Here is a 24,608-nt window from a genome sequence, read left to right as displayed (position 1 = left end):
GGTGGCGGCCCCTTCTTCGGAATCTGGCGCTTCAACAGCCCCGGGCCCCAGGGTTAGGCCGAAGAAAAAAAGGGTAATTGAAGAGGAGTCGTCTGCGACGGAAGCCTCCCCTGCTATTATTGTCAAAAAAAAAACAAAGCCGAAGAAGACAACCACAAAGAGCTCAGCGGGGCAGGACAAGGTGCGTGTAGAAGGGTGATCTTACATTAAAAATTATGTTGACAATATTTCTTGCGTGTTTGTTAGTTGAACTCAAACGGCGAAGCCCATGACTTCAGTCAGGATACAGATGCGTCGATTGAGATTGGTCCGAGGGAAGCTAAAAAAAAAATAGAAAAAGAGTATGACGATATCTTGGATTACTTTGAAGAGCCGTTTCGGAAGAAAAACGACAAGATAAACACTCCGATAAATTATAAATGTAAATGGTGCGGAGAAATTTATCGTGCGCATGCGACTTCTAGAGGGAACTTGAAGGTACATCGTGATGGTTCCAATCAGTCCGAAAAGAAGAGCCACGGCTGCGCAAGGCGAGATGAAGCAAAGAAGAGAGGTGCAAAATTACCTCTCTCAGTGGCTGAGCGCAATCTTGCCCAAGCCAATGGCGGGGGTGATCCTAAGCAGCCCGCCATCAGCGGTTTTCTTCAGAACAAGCAGATCTTTGTCAATCGGGTTCTAAACCAATTGATAATGATCTGGCAGATCCGACAGGCACTGCCATGGTCTCGGATTGAAGACCCAACACTTCGTGCGGCCTTTCAGTACACAAATCCAAAGGCTTTTCTATACGGTCGAAGGTGGTCGGCTGATGAGTCCAAAAAGTTGTACTCAATGCTCAAGAAGACAGTTTTTGACGAGTTGAATGTAAATTTTCTACACTTCCTTCTTGTGAATATGAGTGTATAACTGATACTGTTGTTTTTTGATGAAGAACCTCGACACCAAGTTCACCCTGATCCATGATGTATGGACAACAAAGGGGAACCGGTTTGCCTTCATTGGTGCCTCAGTGGCTTACGTCAATTCAGACTGGGAGTATACAGTCCAACATTTGACTCTGAAAATGATTCCATGGAAACATTATGGTCATTTGCTTGCGCGGCCCATCGCAAGCCTCCTCAACAAGAAGAAGTTGTTTCAAAAGATGTTGGCGCAGACTACCGACTCTGGCTCCAACAACAACACCATGGCCGACGAAATGTATAGCTTGTTATATGCAAATGAGCCGCCAAACACAGACTCATGGGATCCAATGACTATGCACATCCGGTGCTTCTGTCACAAGCTGGCCTTAATAGTTAATGCCGGCCTCAATGCGTTATCACTAAAAACTCTTCCTCCAGAAAAAACGAAGGAGTCTGTCTTAGGATTCTTCCCCATTCTGGGGAGAATCTCCGAGGAGGCTGAGGAAGATCTCAATGGCGCGGCTGGATTAGCGGCTCCTTCAGAATCACCGGCCCTCGCACCTTCCCTCATAGATGATTGTGCTTCTGAAAGCGACTACGGAAATGCCGATGATGAACTCTCTGATACGGATACCGGCAACTCTCGCGATGCTCTAAATGGCAATCAACCTGCCGCTGCAGCAGCTACGGCAAAGCACAATAAGACTAGCGAGATTCAAGTACTCATCAACAAGCTTGATACGGTGATCAAACAGATCACCCAATCTGCCGCTCAGCGAGGCAGTTTTGATCGTATGGCAGCAAAATTAGGCGTAAAGGTAGCGCCATTGATTGCCGGTTATGGCATCCGATGGAACATAAAATACGAAAGCCACCGCAAAGCCATTGATGCCAGAGAAGTAATTGACCAACTTCTTAAGGAAGATCAACAGCAGAACAAAGCTGGAATATTCAATGATGTACTGTTTTCTCCTTGAGATTGGAAAAAGATTGACGACTTGAATCGCGAGCTTGAGGTATGTGGGTTTCATGCTAAACATAATTGCTCTGCTATTATACTGACACAAAAAACATCCACAGGTCTTTGTCAAACTAACCTTACACATGGAAGGAAATCAGGGGACCGGCGCGCATGTGATACCGAAATATCTAGAGCTTAAGGAGCAGCTCTCCGGAAAAGTGGACCGGTCAAAAGAGTCCGACATGCTGTATCCAATGTACTGCTCAATGCTGGTGCGTGTGGAAAAGTACTTGGCCGAAGCCATGGCGTGTGAGACACTCCAACTGGCGACTATTCTGCATCCGTGCTACCGGATACATATCTTCAAACTTGTGTTTGGACCAGACAGTGCCGAGGTCAAGGAGTGCGTTGAACTCCTCAATTGCAGATTCAAGGATTACAAGGAAAAACCAGTCTCAACATTGGACACCCCCGAAGCAGAGGTCACCCTCATTGAAGAACCACGGGACTCGGAGACAGAGCCGTCCTCACTCATGGCTCGCCTGGCATCTTCTATGGCTCAGAAGCCAGCAACTCCGCACGAAAACAAGGTCGAGACATTCCTCAAAGCAGATCTGACCTTCACCAGCAAGGAAATACACAACAAATCCACTCCGTTGAGGTGGTGGAAGGCCAACTACACCACCTATCCGGCACTCTCTCGCATGGCCCGCGCATACCTCGGTTGCTTGGGCAGTTCATGCGCAGTCGAGCGATTATTTTCGGCTGCTTCTGATGTTTGCAGCAGTAGGCGAGGTGGCCTACTCCCTTCAACCATGTCTCGCTGCGTCAGCAGCTTGATGTGGTTGAGGGAGCAAGTCCCTCTCACCGGTGACTTTGAGGAGGCGGGAAGAGCATTGGCAGCTCTGGTTCCTGCACCCAAGAAGAATGTGGGCGCTTGAATGCCAAATCCTTCTTTTGTACATAGATTTCGTTACCAGTAACGATTCATAAACACATCTCCCGATATCGTATTGAATAAAATTCTAACCTCTGACGCAAAAAAATATTGTATCGTGCCCAAAAAAATAACGTAAAAATATTAAATTAGCGGTAGCGCAAAGCCGTTACCAGTAACGGCAACGGTAACGCACCAAAAACCGATACGGTACCGTTACGATGCCGTTACTATTATCGTAACTACCCAGTGTTGCGTCTGACATACCCCACCCTTCATTCAATCTGGGGTTGTACCGGAGTTGACAGGACCACTGATGCACATATGCATGGAATACACTGGTACCAAACTTGAGAAGATTGTTATCTTGGGGCTGCATGAATTGGTTTCGCTTGAATAAAAAATTTAAATAACAGCTGAATTAGATACAAAGAGTGTGTGATAAACATTAGAATAGGAAAGTACATACACGGATGATACCTTTTTCAATATTACATCCAATATCATACAAAAAGGCGAGGCTTTTTGTATAACTTTCGCCATCTTTTGTGTTTTCAAACATCCTATTTATCATAGTCAATGGGAAGTGGTACCTTTGGGTGAAATCAAATGAGTGATTTGATTGGGCTTAAGAATGATTGGGTTGAATTTGGCCAAATTGAAAAAATACACACTTCTCACCACTTTGGACAATATTGATAAGGTTCAAAATTTGGTCATGCCGACATGCCATTCCAAAAAGTCCTGTTTCGTCACACTCTCTCCATGTGGCTGCAGTACAAGAATCATTGGCAGCTGTGTGCTGCTGAGTGCATCGGTCCTTGGATTTGCATATATTTAAAATAATTTTAGTTTGAGTAATTGTGTATTGTAGTTGGAATTGGTGCTCACCACAGAATCTATACCCGTCTGTTGATCCATTTCTCTATTCAACCTTCTTTCCATACGCTCAACCTCATGAGGTTCAACAAATATGCTTGGTGTTTTGACGCTGTTTGGTATCTCAACACTTGCTTTCAGGTGTCTTCGATGTTGGAAGTTACCATCCATGCAGACAATATAATCGGGCTCATCATGTCGCTTTCCAGGTACGTGTGGGCCATAGCTCTTTGGGCAAATTTCAGCCAAACGATCCATAGCACTTGCATTGAGCATTTTATCTGTTATTAATTTTTCTTGTTGGTTCATTTCTCGGAAGGCATCGACAGCAGATGATAATGTCTTTCTCCATTCGCGTGTCTTTGGTAAAAAAAAAAAGAACACTTTAACATTAATTTGATGCCGCTCAAATGTCAAAAATTATCTCTTACAGTGTAGGAACTATTGCCATTGATAATGTTGGATTTGTTGGGAACTAATATCAATGGGTTGTGTGAATCAAGGAATTTGTCTATAGCTTTTGAAAAAGGAGACATTGGTACAGCACTGTGTTTCCAGAGGATATGGTGAAATCGTAGCAGTCGAATTGAAAAAGCAGTCCGGGGATACTTGGGTGAACCACCAATATAACCCATTTGTATGAGCCTGACTTGGTCATTCGTGCAATTGCAAAACGTGACCATTTCCTGTTTACGTGCTTGAAGGATAGAAGGGAGATGTCAGAAATTTCATGGAGAAATGTATATTAACCAGACACCTAACTCAGGATATCAATCAGGACCACAGGTCTCTGTCGGGTCTGATTACATTCGCAAGCTGCTTTCCAGTCGTAATTCCAGTTGGAAGTATTTCCCTGTGCCGATGTTTTATTGGAACACTCGTAGAAATGCAAAAACATCTGTTCGTATACTTCTTCCCAATGTTCCTCCTCCAGTATTTTCCTTTGAATGTAGTCCTTGCCTTGGAGATATGTGATCAATTGTTGAACACGTCGGTTTGTTGATTCGGGAGCGGGTGGATTATGGGCATCTAAACCCATTTCGTAACTGATATCTTCTAACCCATGAATCTGATCAATTTGGGTGTGGTTTCGAGAAGCAGGGGCTGACAAAGGCTGAAGCGTTTGAGAAATTTGCTGAGATCCACGTTCAATTTCTTGAAGAAAAGCGACTCCTTCAGTGGTTGTTGGATTCCTACGCCTCCGCTGCCGCTTTCCACCTTCACCTTCAAATCCTCGCATATTAACTACAGGGATTATAATTTAATTTCATCAATGAAGGAAAGGTAACACCAAAAAAACAGATAACTTACAGCTATTGCAAGAATGCTTGAGATTTCCCAAAACACTTTTAAGGTCACAGTTGTCAAACTTGGAATCTCCATATTCCCACCGCTCCCCCCTTCCCCAAGAAGTTTTTCCCCCCGCTTCCTCGGGGCCCAAAGTGGCTCATCCCACTGGAACAATTTCATGAGTTAGGAGAACATCCTAGGTTTCCAGTTGAGGTCAAAATGTTCTTATGGCATGGAACTAAAAAACAAGTTCCATGTTATGAAAACTGTGCATAAAAGGCAAAACTTGAAAGAAGACTCAGACAGCTGATCTGGATGTTCCCAATGACACATGCTCACACCATTTGAGACAGATAAAAATGTCTTGAATGTTTAGTTTGAAATAGAAATGAGTGAACATGATGTTTTGAAAGAATTCCTGTTTGGGATGTGAAATTTGCAGCCCAGTTCAAAGATTATTTTTACCATATTTGTGTGATGATACTGTCTGGCTTATGGTTCTATAATTTTGACATTCTCCAAAGACTAATCACAAAATTTTGTTAGAAATGATCTTTGAACTGACCTGGATACTTGACATCACACACAGGAAATCTTTCAAGAAATCATGCCAATTCTTTTCTATGAGCAATGCCAAATTTTTTCATTTCCTCACCACTGCTACCATCAAGCAGGTAAAAAACAGAGCACTTCAATTCCAAGTTATCTGTTAGAAATATCAGGGGGTTTTCATGTGGTGGGGATATATGAAACATCTTATAAATCCTTAGTCTGGCATGGAATATTGTAGAAATTTTGAGATCATTGTACCTGGTCCAGATTCTGAGAATGATGTGAGGTGATTTATGTGGAATCTGAATCACTTATTATTTAAGGCTGAAAATACAACAGATGTTTTGCCAATATTGCTAATAAAAATGGCACATTCATGAGTTCTTGGTTCAGCACAGACTCAATACTGGCATTCAAACTCAGCATGATTTCTGATGATCATATTTTAAACTTCAACATGTGAATCAGCTTTGATGAGATTGAGGTAATTTCTTCTGGGTTACAAATTGAAGAATTTCATTGTAAGGCAGACTAGTTTTGGCCATACTGTCTAGGAAGTGCCTAACTTCCAACAAAATTACTCAACATTTCCTGGCTCTGGATCAATGGAGCAGTAGAGAAATTGTGTGAAAACATTCTTGTCAAGGTTTTATTTTTTTGATTTTCTATAGTCCAGATCATGTGTGTTGTATGTGTTTCCCATGGGCCTATTTTGTTTGATGACCCCCCCACCTGACGTCTCGGGTTTACACGCTGAACAAGGTCTGGGGTTTGTTCCGGCCCCAAATTTTTTTTTCTCACCTGCGGCCGATTCTACAGGCCCTACCAATTCCACCACACTCAAAGTTATCCAGCCCTGCCTGTTGCCCCCACAGGCCCCGCCGTTCAGTCTTTGCTTGCCTTGACAGACCAATACACCAATCGCTCCTTGCGCCGCTGATTGCTCCCTGCGCCACCAATCGCTCCTTGCGCCACCCATTACTCCTTGCGCGTCTTCGTTAGGTCACCATTTCCTCCCCAGTGAGTTGCCCATCTGCGATATTTGCTCGTTTTTGACCGGCCAATACTTTTCACACCTGCGGCCGATTCTACAGGCCCTACCAATTCCACCACACTCAACGTTATCCAGCCCTGCCCGTTGCCCCCACAGGCCCTGCCAATCGCTCTTTGCTTGCCTTTGATAGACCAATACGCCGATCGCTCCTTGCGCACCTCTGTTAGGTCACTCATTTCCTCACCGGTGAGTTGCCCCTCTGCAATCTTCGCTCATTTTTGACAGGCCAACACGCTGATTTCTCTTTGCGCCTCTTTGTTAGGTCGTCTATTTCCTCACAGTTGAGTTTCCCCTCTGCCGTCTCCAGCCCTACCAGTTGCCCCCACAGGCCCCGCCGTTCAGTCTTCGCTCGTCTTTGCAAGACCAATACGCTGATAGCTCTTTTCCCGTCTTCGCTAGGTCGCCTCTTTCCTCACAGGTGAGTTGCCCCTCTGCCATCACCAGCCCTGCCCATCCGCAGGCTCCACCGATTGCTCTTTGCTTTCCAGACCTGCCAGTTGCCCCCAGAGGCCCCACCGATCACTCTTCCACCCTTTGCTCGTCTTTGACAGACCAATGCGCTGATCGGTCTTTGTGTGTCTTTGCTAGATCAGGCCAACGGCTTCGCTGTTGCCCCCACAGGCCCCACCAATCATTCTTTGCTTGTCTTTGCCAGTCCGATCCGCCGATTTGTCTTTGCTTGTCTTCGCTAGTTCAGGCCAACGGCTTCATATTGATCCTCAACGGTTCCAGCTTATTGATACTAAAGAACCCTGATTATTTTTATTGATAAGAAACAAAAGCCAAATCTAATGACAACAAGAGGTTAGAATAGGTGATGAGAAGAGCGACAGCAATTAGGATGTAGAAGAGAGATCATACCCGATGATGAGGATTAAGGTGCAGCAAACAACTAGACAATAGAGACAAAGGACAGGACACGGAAGCAAGAGTGGACTGATAATAAACAGGAACATGGGTTAGCAAGTGATTGATATGAAAAGGAGGAAGAAGGAGATTGCCGAAAGCCGGTCGATGTTTTCTTCTCACCAAGTTGGAGCTAGGACGAGACGTCCAAGAGAAGAAAGATCGGTTTTGAGTTACCGATGAGAGAGTCGACGATGTCGAAGAAGACGGGAGTCTTAAGGCAATGAGTATCGCTGAGAGAGAGTCGAGGAAGTTTTTTAGGAAGGGGAACGGAAAGGGGAAAGTGAGTTTTGTCGGCGGGTTGAGAGAGAAGGGATGACTGAGTCCTGCCAGATGAGATGACTACCGGTTGAGCTTTTGATTTGAATCATCTAGGTTTGAGTTGATGATAATTTGCGTTTTGGGCAGTCCGCAGCTTGAGATTTCACGGAGTGTTACATGCAAGTGTTGGGGATTTGACGTCGAGTTTCAACAGATATTTACTATTGTCAAGTGATCCCGATTAAGAACTAGGTTGGGACACTTGATAATGGAGGATAATAAGAGGGTTCCACCGAAGAACTTTATGAAGTCTCGTGCACGCAAAAAGCGCCGGTTGAACAACCGGAAGTCGCCAGTCTCGAATCAAATCACCAGTTCCCACTTCAAAGGGGAGAAAATCATATGGTCGTTACAAGATTATATACCACGTCACATCTATCCGGAAATTCACGCGGAAAATAAGAGCCCGTGGCGCAAGCCTACACACGAGGAGCTAGCTCGCGCTCAATCTATTGTCGACAGCTTTGTTCCGTTCACACATGGTAAAGTGATATTGATCGACAAAACTCACGCCAAAGTTGTAGCTGTGATCAAGTTCATACCGATTTCAGAACTCTCAGCCAAAGAGAAACGCGACATCAATCGAGTTACGACGTTCCTCCACAAATCAAAGAAGTTTGTAAACAGGATTGCACCTGGTCGAGTATGGGGGGGTGGAATGTGGGGTGTTGGATGGCGTAAGTGTATGAAAGCACTTGAATTATTCGGACGATACATCAAGCTCCGTGTTGCGCACACCTGGCGTGGGGAATACCTCAAACTTGCTGTCCAAGGGCTATCTGTTTCCCGAATTCTTGGACAAATGTTCAAGAGTTTGGGTGATATCCCATTCGAGTCTAATCGGAAGCTGATGGAGGAACATGGAATTCTATCGCTTGCATCTGGAGAGTTCAATGATCGCCTTTCTGAGTTCGACTGTTCACCTCACATCACATTCACAACCAACGGATTTTACAATCGCCCTCACCGCGACACCGGCGATGCTTCTGAATTTGCTTTTGCACTCTTTGTGCCAACAAAATCATCGGATGGCACACTTGCTGATGCTGAAACTGAATCGAATGCTTCTGGCGGTCGATTCGTCTTCCCGGATTACAAATGCTATATTGAATTTCAGCCACAAACGGTGGTTAAGCTACTATGGGCGGCAAAGAGCTGCGAACATTGTACTCTTCCTGGATTCGAGCCTAAAGGATTCACACGTATGGGAATGTCGCTACAAATTACTCAAACTGCTCTAAACATTTGCAGTGCAATCAAGACTGGAATAATCTATCTCAGAAAAACCTATCGTTATAAGAAAAACCTCTACTTTGGCGGGCACCAAAACTACATGGGAAAACGTAGCACATAAAACCAGTCAGCACCTTCTTTCTTTTAGTTTTACTAATGTTGATCATCAGCTAAGTTGGATTACTGATTTGTTTCTTTAGTGTTGGAATTCTCATCTGCGCCCTCCGCACTCCTGCGCACTCCACAAACCTGCTCTACCCTTGATCCCTGCTCCCTGTCTGTCTCCTGCTTCTGTCCTCTCTTCTTCTCTCTTCCAGTACTCGGTCCTCAAGTGTTTCCGATCTCAGCCACTTTGACAGTTTGATCCTCAAATCATGAAACAAACTCGATCTCCTCAACCACAAGCCGGCCGTCCTCAGATGCTCAAACCATGCTCCTCAACAGCTATGAAAGCCGACCTCCTTGCCTACTTCTCTCCTGCCTCAAATCCGCTTTTTTCATACATTTGTTGCATTGTGAACATGTGAATGTCTGACTGAGAAAACAAAGTTGAATGTGCTAGCATATCTATTCAAATGACAAGGGCTGATAGAGCTGGATTTCATTGTAGTTGATTGGTTAGATTAGTTTGGTGCTATGAGTGGGATGTAGTGAGCTGACATAAAGTTGGCCGCTGAGGTGAGCTGGCAGAGCTGAACCTTGGGTGAGCTGACAGAGCTGAACCTTGGGTGAGCTGACAGAGCTGACCCTTGAGTGAGCTGACAGAGCTGATAGAGCTGGAACTTGGGGGAGTGTAGCAGATCTGGCTCTGAGTGCAACTGATGAACTGAGTGAGCTGATTTTTTTTGGAAATATAGTGAGCTGAAGGAGCTGGAATCCATTTTAGTTGGGTGAGCTGAGTGAGCTGAAAATTCCAGTTAACCATGATAACTGTCAGTGTGAAGGGCTGAATTGGTGATCTAATAATCTTATTGATGCAAAGTAAACAAACAGAGCTATATCTTTGGTTGTAGCAGAGTGAGCTGAGATATATGGTGACATGTGGTGAGATGATGGAGCTTGTTTTGATTTGAGTTAGGTGCATACAGTTGACTGAGGTGATTACTTTTGTTAAGTGAGCTGAAAGAGCTGTATTTTTTTTAAAGGTAGTCAAGATAAGTGAGCTGCTTGCAAGGTATGATGAGCTGACAAAGCTGGAATTTTAACTTTTCCAAGTGGTATTTCTGTTATTTCACTGTGAGCTGGCAGAAATGGGCTTCTTTTTAAAATATTTTGCCTGTTATTTGGCATTTTTCATAACTGTTATTTCTGGTATTTTCTATTGGGCTGGAAAAGGTAACTTTGCTTGCAGCTCAGATAGAGGTATGGGAGGGAGATTTGGTGAGATGAAACAGCTAGATTCAATTTCATTTCAAGGAAATGAGCTGGCATTTATGTGGTTGCATAATTTCATTTGTTGATAGTAAAGGAGATTTCTGGCATAAGATATTCAAAAAGAATCATTGTTCTGCATTAAAAGACTGTTGGAGACTGGAAATAAGAATGATGCTAAAATTGGAGTAGAACTATCAATCTTCCTCAATAGGCACTATTTTGAAATCACCATTTTTAATGTCAGTAATGTTGTGACTTGGGTCACAGTCTTCTCGGCTGCGGCTCTCTGCTGCGGAGGAGACATAGTCTCCTCCGCTGGAGCCACATCATCTGCATAGATCATCACCATTACCCATATCTCACCGAGTCCCCGAGCCACGTCTTCACAAGTAAGCCACTTTTCTCTGTTCTCTGTTAGCATACATTCTAATCCAACTTTGAGGTTTTGAGCAGTCAGGTGGGAAGCTTCAAATTGATAAATCTTGAGACCGGGATGTTTACTACTGATACCAGTAAAGGGGTCCTTTTGCATTGGGAACTTGGCCTTATCACGGCCAAGGGCTTGAGCTATTAAAATATTGTACATGTCAGCCAACAGCTGAAAAGTAGAAACAGTAAAGAATAATTACCAAGGAGTTTATTCAGTTCAGAACAAAGTTCACATCGGATTTCATCGGCCCTCTTTGGCTTTTTTGCCAGTGGTTGTTTGGAGCTAGAGCATTCATCGACAGTCTGTTGAATTGCCCGTCCATGGCTATATGCCTCGAAGGTCTCCTTGGCTGCCCATTCCTTCTTTGCCACCGAGAGCCAATAGGGATCGTTGCTTAGCTCCTTACAGAAACTACCACTTCCAGGACTGCGTGTGGCTGCTAGCAAGTAGAAAGTTAAATTGTACGCATTTGCAATCGTAAAAAGCTGTTTTGAATTGCTGCAGTCAGCAGAATTATTGCAAAATTATTTTGGGTATCAGTGGCAAATTACTGACCTCTGAGTTGAGACAAATGACTGATTTCATTGCTTGTGGTGGTGTAGCACGTCCTGTATCGAGTCCTTGGCCAGAAGCAAGCTGGACTTTTTCGTGATTCACAAGATTTTCATAGAGATGTTTGTAAAGTGCCTTCTCTTCTTCACTCAGACTTGCCTGCACTCTTGCCTCGATGTTTTCCTCACTTTCACTTCCATTCTCACTTTCATCGTTGTTCTCATTGGCATCGCAAATGATCGGTAGTTTTGAAAAGAAAGAAAAAACTTTTGCATTGAATACACTTCGTTCATCTTCTGTAAGTAGCTTCCATGCTTGTCCGAGCTTTTGGTTCCGTTCATTCCATCCAGAAGATATTCCTTTGGGAGGAACTGAATAAATTTATGGAAAATCAGTTGGCTTGATCAAGCCTATAGTTAAATGGAGTCATGAGATAAATAAAACTCTACCTGGAATCTCTGCACTTTTCACACTGAAGGCAAGAAATCGACTGTAGCTGCTTTTTGCACAAGTTGGTTTGTCTTCGCCACTAAGAAAATTGTTTCATGTAAAAGAAAGTTCATATTAACGCTCATGTGTTCATATTTAGCCATTTTTATTTGGTTTGTTCATGACTCACAGAAAGCTATTGACCATCTTCTCCGACACCCTTCCAATCAAAGCAAGCATTAACTTTGTTTTGATATAGTTGGCTTTTTGGAAGTTCAGGATCTCTTGGATGTTAGTTGGAATTTGATTCGAACTTTTCTTTTGCTTGGTCAATGTCTGTCGGAGTGCTGGTATGGTCCACGAACTCAATTGACTTTGATAGTTTTGCAAAGTCAAGTTGATTTCTTCCTCCTCAGATTCGTCATCGTCATTGCGATCACTGTTGGTTTCATTGTTGCCATCGTCTTGATGTTGGCTTTTGTCTGAATCGGAATTGTCTTGACTGCCAGTGGAACGACCTCTGCTGTGAGTTGAGCTGCCTCGTCCCCGAGTTGAAAAACCTCTGCCTGGAGTTGAACCACCTCTACCCCAATTAGAATCACCTCTGCCCCGAGTTGAACCGCCTCTTCCACGAATTGAAACTTGATTGTTGTTCGTGGCATTTTGTTGTGCAACAGTTGATTGTGACCGAGTGGAGACCATTTTGTCGTTGGTTTTGATTTGGTTGATGTTGATGGGATAAAGTGGGAGAGTGGAGTAGGCAATATTGAGTTGTATTTTTTGAACTGAGTCAGATGTTGATTTGATGTGGGTGTGAGGGTGCCAGAGTGGGACCAGTTGGGGTGAGCTGGTAGAGCAATTCTGTTTCTGGTTTTGCCTTTTTAGAAGGGCAAGGACTTTAAATTAATTTGTGGCTATCAGAGCTGGCGCTGTCAGCTCCTTGGATTTTCCGGTTACTGGCCAAGGATAGATACAAAATATCTTTGGCTTTTGTCCGTAAGAAAATAGTGACAAAACTCCACAAAGATTTGGTAGTAAATTTGAAAACGTTTTGATGTATTAAATATTTAACAATGAATTTTTGGTGTGTTTTCTCTAGAATTGAATTCCTATCTAACAGTTCTTTTAGATTGAATATTCATTACTCTCTGTGACAGCTTTCCAGTACGCATGCATTTCCCAGGTTGGGTCTGCTTGACATGATGAGTGGACAATCTTGGGTATCAATTTCAATCTGAACATGTTATTCTTACTCAAATTTCTGTGGCTCTCTGGGCTAATTTTATATTGAATCATCATATTCTAGATTGGCTCCCTTTGATTGTTTCAGGAATGATGTGGGGAGTAGTGTTTTGAAATATTTTCTATTAATTGAATGTGCATCATTTTCTATGCTTGTTGTCTCACCTGCAGATGCTATATTGGTTCTGCTTGACATGTTGTGTCAATGGCCCGCAAGCAATCAGCTCTGCTAGAATTCCAAGAGCCTCAGCTGGTGTTTTCTTTGGCCGAAACCCAAACCTTGAGAAATTCAACATGTGAAGGATCCTACCCAAAACAAGAGCAAACATTACAAGGTTTCTCAGGAGCTTGGTAGCAAGAACAATTGTAAAAGATACAAGCGGAAATCTTACCATCAGGTTTCAACTAGCAGACATTCTTTATTCCTCAAAGGAATTCAAGAAGAATCAAAGATCAGCTTGGTTAACAGGGTATCACCAGGGAAGGAAGTGTGGCACTCTTTAGAGAGTGCCCAACCTTAATTTTATGAGTCAAGCAGTCTGATGTGAGCTGGGTGCCAGCTGTAATGTAAGTCCAACCTCATATTTGACTCACTGGTGATTGCACTTGATAGTGTGATGGAGTTGTCCGTAACTCTCTTTGCCTGTTTACATAAGCCAAATGTATTTGATACTTGAGTCCACTCATACCCAACTCTTCAGACTTCATATATCAGGTATAATAACTGCTCCTTTGTTTTATTCCTGCCCCCTGATCCACAAAGCCTGAGCCCTGGGATCTCCAGTGAATGTCTTTAGCCATACTTAGTTCAGTTAAGAGTGCTGATCAGGTGTAAATGAACAGGGCAGCCTAGAAATCACAACCTGGAACAAACCCACAAGCACCTTTGCTCCCTAAAAGGTGAAACACAGGCAGGTGGGTGATTGAGAGATGCGCACAGCTCAGATGGGGGAATGTTCCTGTTCACCACTATCAGCCGCTGATGTGCACTTTCAATGGGAAGTTGAATGGAGCTCCAAAGTCCTCCAGGATGCAGAAACATGACATTAGGACTGAGGACTGCTTGGTGTGGCAAATCTATTCTGACCTTTTGTGAAGGTCCTGCGCCTTTCCCTTTGAATAGGTCCCTGGGCTTGTTTTCCTGGTCAACCTGAGGTTGTGACTTGCATCTGTTTGTCAACATGTGTTCTATGTAGTTCACTTGTGTGTGAAGAAATGACTGTGCCCGCCTGTTTTTCTGTTGCAGAGGCCAGCTGAGCTGCGGCTGAATTGCAGGAGCTGAAAGATATCCTGCAATACTGCCGGATAACAGTCTATGATCTCATATCAGCATCACTCCTGCGTGTGTGGGGGCTGGGGAACAGCTAGCTGAACCACTCACGCACAGGTGCCACCCTGCGTTGTCACTCTGAAAGGATGTAATAGACGTTGGTGCTGCGATCTGGTCCATCAACAAAACCATAGCTATGCTAACCTTTAGCGGAGTGGTTTGGGATGTCGGTGCTGATGCCTACTTGGTAATCTTGTGGATTGTAGATTGTTGGTAACATGTTGACCAACATGTAATGACTGTTTGGGTGCCGCTCTGGAATGACACATACCAAACACAGGCCCACCGGCCAAACACTGCACCCCAAACGATGCTTTATGTGCGTTCGTTTTCTGCGTCATATTGGATCCTGATAACATTGTTCTTGGATCTCAACAATCAGTGAATCTGTTTCAACACAAACCAACATCCGGCCAGGACTATGACCAGTACATACTGTCTGGGCCAATTCATGATTCCGATATCATCTACCCGGCATTTACGAGACAGCACTCCCCTGGTGGGCTTTCTGCAGCGAGGTCTCCGGCAAGTGCACGTTTATCGAGCACCCCAGGAGCAGATAGGTGATCTCAGCAGTACTGCAAGTCAACACCTTGGTCCGTTACTAGGGCCCATATCGACTTGTTCAACTCCAGCTACCGGTCGCGAGATCCCTCCAAACGACCCTGATGTCATGAAGATCAAAGCTTTCGTAGTGACCCTTCCTGGCGACCAGCTCGAGCTCCGGGGTTGCGTTTTTAGTCGTCACGAGAATGTCAGCCTTGTGAAGAACGCTTTTGAAGCTGCACACGTGGAGCTAACACCAATTTGGAACTATAAACCGAGCCTTTTCTTTGAAATTCCACACCTGACTTTTAACCATGTGGGGTATGATGGTATTGCACAGGAGGATTGGCTTGCTCCGGCTCTTTGCCAGTGTCGGACCAATCTAAAGCCCCACCAGCTGACTGCCCTCCGGTTCCTCAGAAACAACGAGTCCCCAAACAACGACCCAGTGTTGGTTTGGAATCACCCCATTAACGCTTGGCTTCGCCCCTTGATACATCAGGCCGGGATCAACCCCACTTCGAACTTGATGGCGTCAAGGTGTCGAGGATCAATACTTGCCGACGATATGGGTTTGGGAAAGACATTGACCACCTTGGCTTATATTCTGGAGACTAATGATGCAGCGGTGGATTATTACTGGGTCGACTGGACACACCGATCAGCCGCGACTCTGGTAATATGCCCCCTGGCAACTTTATCAAATTGGGAGGCCGAAATCCGGCTGCACTTTGAAGTTCTCGCTATCCCTTACCTAGTCTTTCATGGAAAATCGCGGAAGCGGTGCAGTAGAAAGAACCTACAGTCTGTCCTGGTGGTCTTGACGACCTACGAGATGATTGCCGAGAGTGCAAATGGGTCACGTGCAGATCAACTAACCATTGAATCCCTTGATCTTTGCTGGTTCAGGATTGTCATGGATGAAGCGCAGTGAGTCAATACATTCCTCTGCTTCTCTTCTCAGTGCACAAAAACTGACAATTGGTTATTAGCCTGATGAGAAATCCTGATGCAAACCGAACCCGCAATATTCAGCAACTGCAGTCCAAGTTTGTACTATGCTTAACAGGCACGCTGGTCCAAAATCGCCTGACGGACCTGCAGAGTTTGATCACAACGTTGAGGATCGCGCCGTGGGACGAGGATCTGATTTGGAAGAGATTTTTAATCCCGCGAATCAATGTGGGGGCGCAGGAAGCAATCAGGAGTCTCACTTTTCTAATGCAAACAGTCTGCTTGAGACGAACGAAAGATGCTATTTTAAACCTTCCTGACAAGGTCGAACATGGGTTCATTGTCAGGAACAGTCTGGAATGGGAAAAAGTCTCGAGGGAGTTGCACCAAAGTTTTGTCGCAGCTTTCGGCAGGTTGCGGTCAGCTGGGCAACAATGGGACCATACCGAGTTTTTTCGACAGCTGACAATGCTAAGGCAGTTTTGCAACCATCCTCTGTTTGCCAGAAGCGAGCTGCTTGTTCAACCAACCTGGAGATAGGAGGATTCAGGCAAGATCGTCCACCTCATCGGTCGTCTGAAGGAATTCTTCAGTGGGGCCCGAGGGATCGAAAGACCAAAGGCGGTGGTGTTCTCAAGTTTTGTCGGGTACTTGGAAATGTCAGCAGTGATGTTTGCCCCAAAACAAATACTATTGTTATGCTGATAGCCTCTGACTGCAGCATTGGGCGCGCCCTGGAAGAGAATCGACTCGTTTCAACAAGGCTCACAGGCGATTTGACTGCAGGCAGGCGTGACAACAACCTCAGACAATTTCGGGCCAATAATAATTGCAATGTCTTGTTAGCATCATTGCAAGCCGCGGGAGTGGGGATTGACTTGCGATGTGCTCAGAACGTGTATCTCATGGCAAGTCTCATTTCACACAGCGCAGAGAGCCAAGGCTCACACAGACTACTGATCTTGCACATCTTCTAGGAACCAAGTTGGAACCCGGCAAGTGAAAATCAAGCCGTCGATAGACTTTACCGTTTGGGACAAAAGCATTCAGTGCACGTGTACAGATACTACATGCATGAGAGCTTGGAAACAAATATCTTTCAGGTGCAGAGGCGGAAATGGGAATTGGCCTTGTAAGCAGATGTTTTCAGTGATCTATTCGTCGGGAGGGCGCTGATTGGTGTTAAGGCTGGCAGGTTAAGTGTACCAAATGGAGGAAATGAGCAGTATGAGTGTGCTCAGCTGCTTATGCAAGACATGATGAAATGACAATGTAAAACTCACTGAGGGGTCGTCCGTTCAGCGAGAGATAATCAAATTTGGCCACTCTGCAGCTTGTTTTTCGTCCAGGAGCGCTCTCTCAGAGCTGGTTAGTGTGGACAGGAATTGTGGATTGTAACAGTTGACCGGTAGACTGCGAGGCACGTTGTTGAAAGTGACATGCAAAATGGAATCAGAGCGTTTTCTGCGGAGCTCCAAGATGTAGCCTTGCGCAAAGAGGCGGCCTTTAGTGTTGATTTTCTTCTGTGCATAAATTGCATCCACTTGTTGAGCAAAGCGGTTGAATTTGTCTGACCTCCAATGCAACGGGATCTTGACTAGAGATGGCGCATGTGTGGTTTCGGTGTCGGACGTAGCTTTGATATTGTCAAATAAGGACTTGAGAGCAGAATTGATTGGAAGCTTGGAGAGGGTTTCCTGGCGATGTTGGTGGATCTGTGGTGGTGGGATGTTGTATGATTAGTATGTGGAGCATGGATGTGGCTGAGGATCTGGTTTGCTGACCTGCATTCGGATCTTTGACTTGGATTCAGACTTAGCCTTCTGGGATTTTCTGTTGGCCGAGAATCGACCCAACCTGAGTCCTTCTTGCCTGCCGATGAACCAACGGTGGAGTAGCGCAACAAGAAGTGATTTGTTACCAGCTTCTGCCGGGTCAATGTAGAATTGAGTAAACGCTCCTGCCTTGTACACATGTGACCAGTGTTTCACTACAAAAGAAGCAAAGAGTTGATTCCAGTGCGCGTCCCACGGATGATCCCACGCAAAGGTCTTCCCGGGGAAGTGACAGCCGGAAAGGTCTCGCAGAAACAGTACTCTGAATGCAGGGTCGACCGTCTGAGATTTGACTAGCAGGGCTGCCTCCGGAATGGGATCGATTGTGTGCATGAGGATGGAGTCCGGGAGGTTGGAGCCGACATGAAAGTTGTGTGCCGGGGGACGCATCTGCCACTTGTTTGAAGGAGGATTTTTCTTGGACGGGACCAAATTAAGCAGAGTTCTGATGAAGCTTGACATGCTGCGAGAGCAGGGTGAGTTCGAAGTTGGAAGCATGGTTGAATACATTGCGTTGACTTTTGCAACCGGGCGTGGCGGTTTGCCCTCGCGAAAACAGGCCTTAGACATGAGGATGGTGGAGATGGAATCAGATTCCAGGGGCAGCTTGTACCGAATGTGGGCAAAAGTCTGCTAGCTTAAGTATTGCTCAACTCCGAAATGAGGGTCGAGTCTTACAAAGGGGTGGGCTTGCCCGCGTGCGCTCAAAGGGGGATGTGTGACAAAGGGCACTGTCCTACAAGTGTTTGGTTCGAAAACCTATCCATGTCCACCCTATCGTTCGGCCAAACGGTAGGGTGGACAATGGGTCAGACTCAAATGCTGGTGAAGCTGTGACAGGTGTGATTAAATGTGCCGTGGAGCACGGCGATTAAACGGCTTTCACGCGCCAGCGAGGCACGCCGCTGGGGTGCCAGACTCCAGTCCTGCGCGGAGAGGTTTGTCCACCCTACCGTTTGCCCAAACGTTAAGGTGGACATGCTTCCTGCTGGTCACTGAGGGTGGTCTTTTGAGTTTACTAAACTCCACATTTAGGGAAGTGAAAGCCACTGAATGATGGTGAGGGCCGCCTCACTCCTCTGTGAAAGAACACAACGTGGCTGCCACTATTCTTTCAGCAGCCCACGATTTTGTCAGCTAGCGGGTAAGGCTGGGAGGCCACCTCCGAATATCTTGGTGCCATTCCCAACTCCATGCAGTGTGTCCCTGACTGGCCGCGCCTTACATATCTGGTAGGGCAAGCCAGGCCCTACCACCAGAGACGTTTATGACTCGCGCAGGTACAATAGCCGCAAGCATGACACATATGTACTTGATAGGGCAAGATGCATGCTGGTGCCTGTGAAACAGCCTTGCAAGCTCTGCCAGAGTGCTAAGTGACATTTGCCCCGCGTTCATATGAATTGACAAGCTGGCTCTTTCTCCCAAGGAGGGGATAGCTTGCCGATACAAGTAGGTCCAGGATTAACAGCAGGAGTGACTATACGGTTTCACAAGCTTTCAGGATTGACCCACCAGAGACAGCTTGTGATCAGGATACCTGTATGGCGTCTTTGTGCCTGGCTCCACGCAACGGGATGGGTGCATAGATTGGTAAGCAATGTCAAACACATTGTGACAAGTGCTCTCTGACCTTTTTGCATGGAAGTGGCGAAGTCACAAACTTCCTTCTTTGGCCATCGCTTGTGTAGAACCCATACACGCCTCAAAGTTGATTGGACCTGGGAGCAGTGATTCAACAGAGTTATCAGAACCTCCATCTTCAGAGGGGCCAGGGAGGTGGGAAGGCTCTTACCGAGTCCCTGACGGGTTCTGATAGCATTCCAAGTTGCGGTAACATTTGGAACAGCCCAGCGGGGGATCTTCCTGTCGAAGGCATCTGCCAGCAACTTGCCTTGAAACCGGTAGGCCAAATTCTGGTTGACGGTTTGATGATCTGCATCGCCCGGTGATTTGTCCACGGTCCGCTGCATTTCAGAGTCTACCACTTTCTGACTGTCTTGCAGCCATTTGAGTTGGGTGGGAGTGAAAGCGGAGTTGTCCTGCATTTTGGGTGTGTGTGGGGGTGGGGATGTTTGTGGGATGATGGTCTTTACTAGCAGTTGAAGGAAACCTAGTGTGGGCAGGCTGCAAATGATGAGTTGGATAGATGAATGCTGCAACAGCCTGTGTCTGTCCACAGGAACTAAGATATTTCAACAAGAGCCAGGGGTCCTGCTTTATTCCGCCGGTGGCTTGTCTGCTGTGATGTTGATAGTCTCTTGTTGGAGCCAAGGAGGATTTAACAAGGGGCTTACTGTTGCAAGTTTGTGTACGCACTTCCTTGCTTTTCCAAGGAAGGATGGAATGTGCCTCCGATGTGCAGCACCAGTCACCCAGTGACACTATGTAACTGGCTTTTTTGGCAGACCTGCAAATCTCTCTATATATTTCTACTGTACCAACAGACTGGCGCTGTTTGAGGGGACAGACGTGACACAGATACAGCGCTGACATCAGGGTGCCACCAGAACACCATCAGCCATGGTTCTGTTGTCAGCGTCAAATTAAGTGGCTTGCCTGGCATGATCAGGTTTTGCCTCCTGCATGCAGAGAGGCCTTCAACGTGACGTGCAGTTCTAGTTGTCCTTGTTGGTGAAGGCGGCAGTTGACTCCCATTTCTGATACTTGAACGTCACTTCCTCTAACAACAAACGCACAACACGAAATGGTCAACCGGCCTCTCCATGTCTGTCACTGTGTTTCGTATGGCTGCAACACACAGCAACATGAAGAAGAGGGCAGAGGCGTCGTTTCTGGGAGAGTGTTGTCTAAGCGCGCTTTCCAAACGCATCAGAGAAAGACGGAGCTTGAAAGGTCGAAACATCAGCCACCTCACTCCGAACGCATTCCCCAATCGTCAACCAGTGATGCTGTGAGTGGAATCAATGTGATTTACTGCTTGAAGATGAAAGCACATGCTGATTCAGTATTAGCAGAGTGTTCCAATTGTCCACCCATTGGGCTCTTCACAAGTTGCCGGCACCACTACTAGTGCGACGTGGGTCTTTCTGGAAGAATCTTTTTGCAAGCAAGTAATGACTCAGCTGGTGTCTTCAATCTTTTCCAACAAGCTCAGTAAAGCTGGTGCCGCTGATTTCTTGGAGGCTGCAAGGGCGAACGTTCTACTTCTTGCGCAGATCTGGAGCATGAAGAATTCTACAAATATTGATCCGATGCCAATTTTTGAGCAAATCCCCAAGACTCCCGACGCCGTCTTCCATTGCCTCGGCTTGAATCCCCAGTTAACAACGCGGGTGTGTTGCAAGAAATGCTTTGCACTGTACTCGAACAACGGTGAAGATCCTCCACAATGCTCCAAGCCTTTTGCACGGTGTCCGATGAAGTGTTCTCAACGAGCTTCCTTATTGGCGCCCCGTTCGGCACTCTTCAATTGAACTCATGCACGCGTTGATCCTGGGTGAACTGAAGGACCACAGCATGCGTTTTATGGATCTGGCCTCAGCTGGAGCCCGGCTCCAATCTATGCAAGAGCTCGATGAAAACTGGCAGAATGCTGAATCGTACGGCGAGCCTCCATTTGCTGATCAGGCCCAGCACGTCAATCGCAGGAGCAAACGCAAGCGTGCCAATCCGAGTGAGGACCCTCCTGCCGCGGATCACACTAGGAAGAGAACACGACAAGCCTCCAGCATTGGGCCTTCCAAAAGTGCTATCGTTCAAACTCAGGCCAGCTCTGACTCTTCATCCACATCCACAAATTCCTATCTGCTCCGTTCAAGGAAGAAAGACCTCTCCAAGTTGTATGTTGAAGAGGAGATCAGTGAGACGGAGGAGGATGGCCGGAGCGATGATACTATCACAGCTGGCCAAAGGAAATCGCGCGCCCGACCCATAAGAGGTGAAGATTCTGATAGTCCCAGGTTGCTGCCGGAGGAACTTGACGTTGTGCGCCGAACAATTCTACACACGGTCTTGCCATCTTGGATCGATAGATTGCCGCGAAATTTGGGCGCGGCCAATCATGGTTCCTTGAAGGCTGCTGAGTGGCTAATACTTTACAAGGTGTACTACACTATTGCCTTGATTCCCCTGTGGGTCAAAGCTCACCGGGACGCCGCCACAGAGGAGAGCAGGAGGCGAATTTCTTTCCTCCTAGAATCAACCTCCACACTGTCGAAAATTGCACACTTTCTGACCCTCCCAAAGATCAAGCGGCAAGATCTTGGCGAACTCGACTGTATGATATTGGAGTACCAAAAATGTTTACATAGTGGGTGGCCAGGAGAACCCAGCACACCAAACTTGCATCTCACACAGCATTTCAGCGAAGTGATCCGTTGCTTTGGCCCTCCTCGATCCACGGCAGCTTGGGCGCAGGAAAGGGTAAACGGGATGTTGCAGAGGTTACCGACAAACCACCACCTCAGTCAGTGTTTGCTCATGTGTACTTCTCTGCTGACGAAGTTGATAACTCATTGATTCATTCTGAAACAGACAAGATACCCAAGACTTTGATTACGAAATGGCATATCAACTCAAACTTTTCCTTTCTCCTCAATGACCCCACATGCCGGAGCTTGTCAGGTGGAGATTATTTAGAGACAAAGGAAGGCGCAATATTCAACCTTGACAAGCCTTTGTTCCAGAAGTGGAAACGCGCGGTGGTGCGCAACAGTGGATCCAGCGGCAGGCGGGGCTCGGCTCAGTTAGATCAACATTTGAGCCCCGCGGTTGAAGTGGTGAAAAGTGTTCTGCTAAACAGAAAATCCTTCACATCAAAGCAGCAGCACCATGGAAACTGCTTGGTTGAGTTCTTCCTAGGCCAGAATCAACGGTTTGGCGAGACAGAACTAATTTTCCGTTCCGGCCAAACACCGTCAAAAACTTGGTTGGTCATCAACCCTTTTGACGAGCTTCAAAGGAGTGAGGATCCTTATGGCGATTATCCGGATCTCAACTGTTGATTAGTCAAGGCCAAGCATGACAGTGCAGTGGTGATCGACAGCGATCGAATTATTGGGCATGTTGCCATAATGTCACATGCAGCGGGGACCTTTGGACTGCCTATTGAAACCGTGAGTGCTGTTGGATTGGGGACCGGGGTGAGTTTGTTTGGCTACAATTCAAACTGATGTGTGTGGTTAATCTGAGCACAATGCTTTGGTTACTGTTTGCTTCAGGGTTGGGAGGGCGTGGTGGAGAGCTGATATGAAGTATCTGTGAAAGGGTGTGCTGTGCCTCGGCAAGTTGAACGAGTCAGGAGTGGAACAAAGGAGCCAGAGGATTCAATTGACTCTTGCTGTATACGCACATAATCTAAGACCAAGATACTCCGCTGTTCACCGTCAGAGCTATCTCAGTCCGATGTCTGTCTGAATTTTTTTATCTTCTGAGTATAGTCACTGTTGTGACTTAGTTCTCTTATCATTGCAACCCTATCTCCCGAGAAATTAGCCTCAGACGTATCAAGCTTGAATTAATCAGACCCTCCGCCGTGCCCCTTTGATACTAAAATCCGTACTTCCACGCGCTGTCTCAATCCTTCCAGCGATAACAGGTGGTCATGAATGATGCAAGTGGTCCCCCAGGTGACCAACCCGAGGATACGGGTGATTCTTCCCCAATGAGAGCTCCTGAGGACGGATGGATTTCCTCGCTGGTGGATTGCCTTGTTCCCGAATTCCAGGCCGAAGGAACCCGCGTCGGCGGTGATTCCTCGATGGGGACTGACAATCAAGGCAAGTGGAAGAGCTTGCACACATCACCAGAGGATCTCCGGACTGACATTCCTCACGTTTTGGTAGGGGTGCCTCTGGCGGAGCAAATGAGCCCTGAGGTCGCTGACGAATCGCGCTTGGACCCTCACTTTGTGGTATCCAAGGCCAGACAAGCCAGACAACAAGCAGAGGATGCGGAGGGCAAGCGGCGATCGGGCCGACGCGCCAAAGGAATAGCGCAAAAGGGATCACTGGCCGAGCACTACGACCTCTACTCTCGGAAGATCCAGGGATTTGTCAAATTCTTTCTTGGCAATCCAGACAAGCCTCAAGACTACCCCGTCTCGCCAAACAATGGTGAGCTGCACAACCGATACTGGATCGAGCAGCGCAGTGCTACCATCCTCACTCAATTGGATAGGGTCCGAACATCTCTTGCTGGCAAGACAGAGGCAGAGATCGACTACTATGTGTCTGTGGCTGAGAAAGAAATCCGCAAAAACATGACCCAACCACCCTTTACTCCAGCCGTCTTGAAGGGCCCAGGGAGAGGCTTTCAGCCAATCAACGCCCAAACTACAGCCAATGTCGAGAGGACCCTGGCGTTGGCTGGAATCTCACGGGTCACCTTCCAGTGGGAAGCCGGCGGGGATGTTACCTCTGCTTGGAACTCATCTATAACGGAAGTGCTGGCGTTGAAGGCAGTCGAATGGATTCGGCGAACGACCTCGGTGTCTGACCAGCAGGCTGGTCAAGCTCCCGCTATCATCCGCCAATGGCTCAACACCAAGTCACGTGAGATTCGGGAATACCAAAATATGGATCAAGCCGCTTACGACAAGATGAAGGAATTGAAGGCTACAAAAGAGCAATATCAACAATGGCGCAAGAGGGTATGTTCCCGGTAATAATATTCTGTGTCTCCTGTACTGCCAGCTGACTTACCTGTTGTTTTCTGGGTGATGGTATACTGCTTCAGATCAAGGACAAGAGATGTGAAATTATCGACAAGTCGTTTGACAAAAACATCAACTTGGCCAGCATCATGGAACGAAAGGAATGCGGCTCTGATATTGAAGATGCTGGGAAGGGATTGGCACCTGTTGGTGTTGTGGGGGACTGGCGAAGTGACGATCTCACGACTATCCTCCACTGCCT

At 46.4% G+C, this 24,608-nt stretch overlaps 3 protein-coding genes across 3 annotated transcripts; all 3 read left to right on the top strand.

Moving 5' to 3' along the window:
• Nucleotides 1-6,225: 6,225 nt before the first annotated feature.
• Nucleotides 6,226-7,318, top strand: PtA15_2A55 (uncharacterized protein; the record flags this gene model as incomplete). Its single annotated transcript, XM_053166591.1, has 8 exons — nucleotides 6,226-6,286; nucleotides 6,344-6,369; nucleotides 6,433-6,544; nucleotides 6,619-6,764; nucleotides 6,841-6,996; nucleotides 7,067-7,118; nucleotides 7,167-7,232; nucleotides 7,311-7,318. 8 exons carry the CDS (start codon nucleotides 6,226-6,228, stop codon nucleotides 7,316-7,318), a joined length of 627 nt encoding a protein of 208 aa, XP_053017299.1.
• Nucleotides 7,319-8,013: 695 nt separating this feature from the next.
• Nucleotides 8,014-9,159, top strand: PtA15_2A54 (uncharacterized protein; the record flags this gene model as incomplete). Its single annotated transcript, XM_053166580.1, has 1 exon — nucleotides 8,014-9,159. One exon carries the CDS (start codon nucleotides 8,014-8,016, stop codon nucleotides 9,157-9,159), a length of 1,146 nt encoding a protein of 381 aa, XP_053017298.1.
• A 14,137-nt stretch (nucleotides 9,160-23,296) lies between these two features.
• On the top strand, nucleotides 23,297-23,568 carry PtA15_2A53 (uncharacterized protein; the record flags this gene model as incomplete). Its single annotated transcript, XM_053166569.1, has 2 exons — nucleotides 23,297-23,475; nucleotides 23,538-23,568. The coding sequence occupies 2 exons, from the start codon at nucleotides 23,297-23,299 to the stop codon at nucleotides 23,566-23,568; spliced, it is 210 nt and encodes a 69-aa protein (XP_053017297.1).
• Between the last annotated feature and the right edge of the window lie 1,040 nt (nucleotides 23,569-24,608).

Source organism: Puccinia triticina, chromosome 2A, assembly GCF_026914185.1.
Source record: "Puccinia triticina chromosome 2A, complete sequence".
NCBI classification, from domain to species: Eukaryota; Fungi; Basidiomycota; class Pucciniomycetes; order Pucciniales; family Pucciniaceae; genus Puccinia; species Puccinia triticina.
This window is presented reverse-complemented; position numbering and strand designations above follow the sequence as displayed.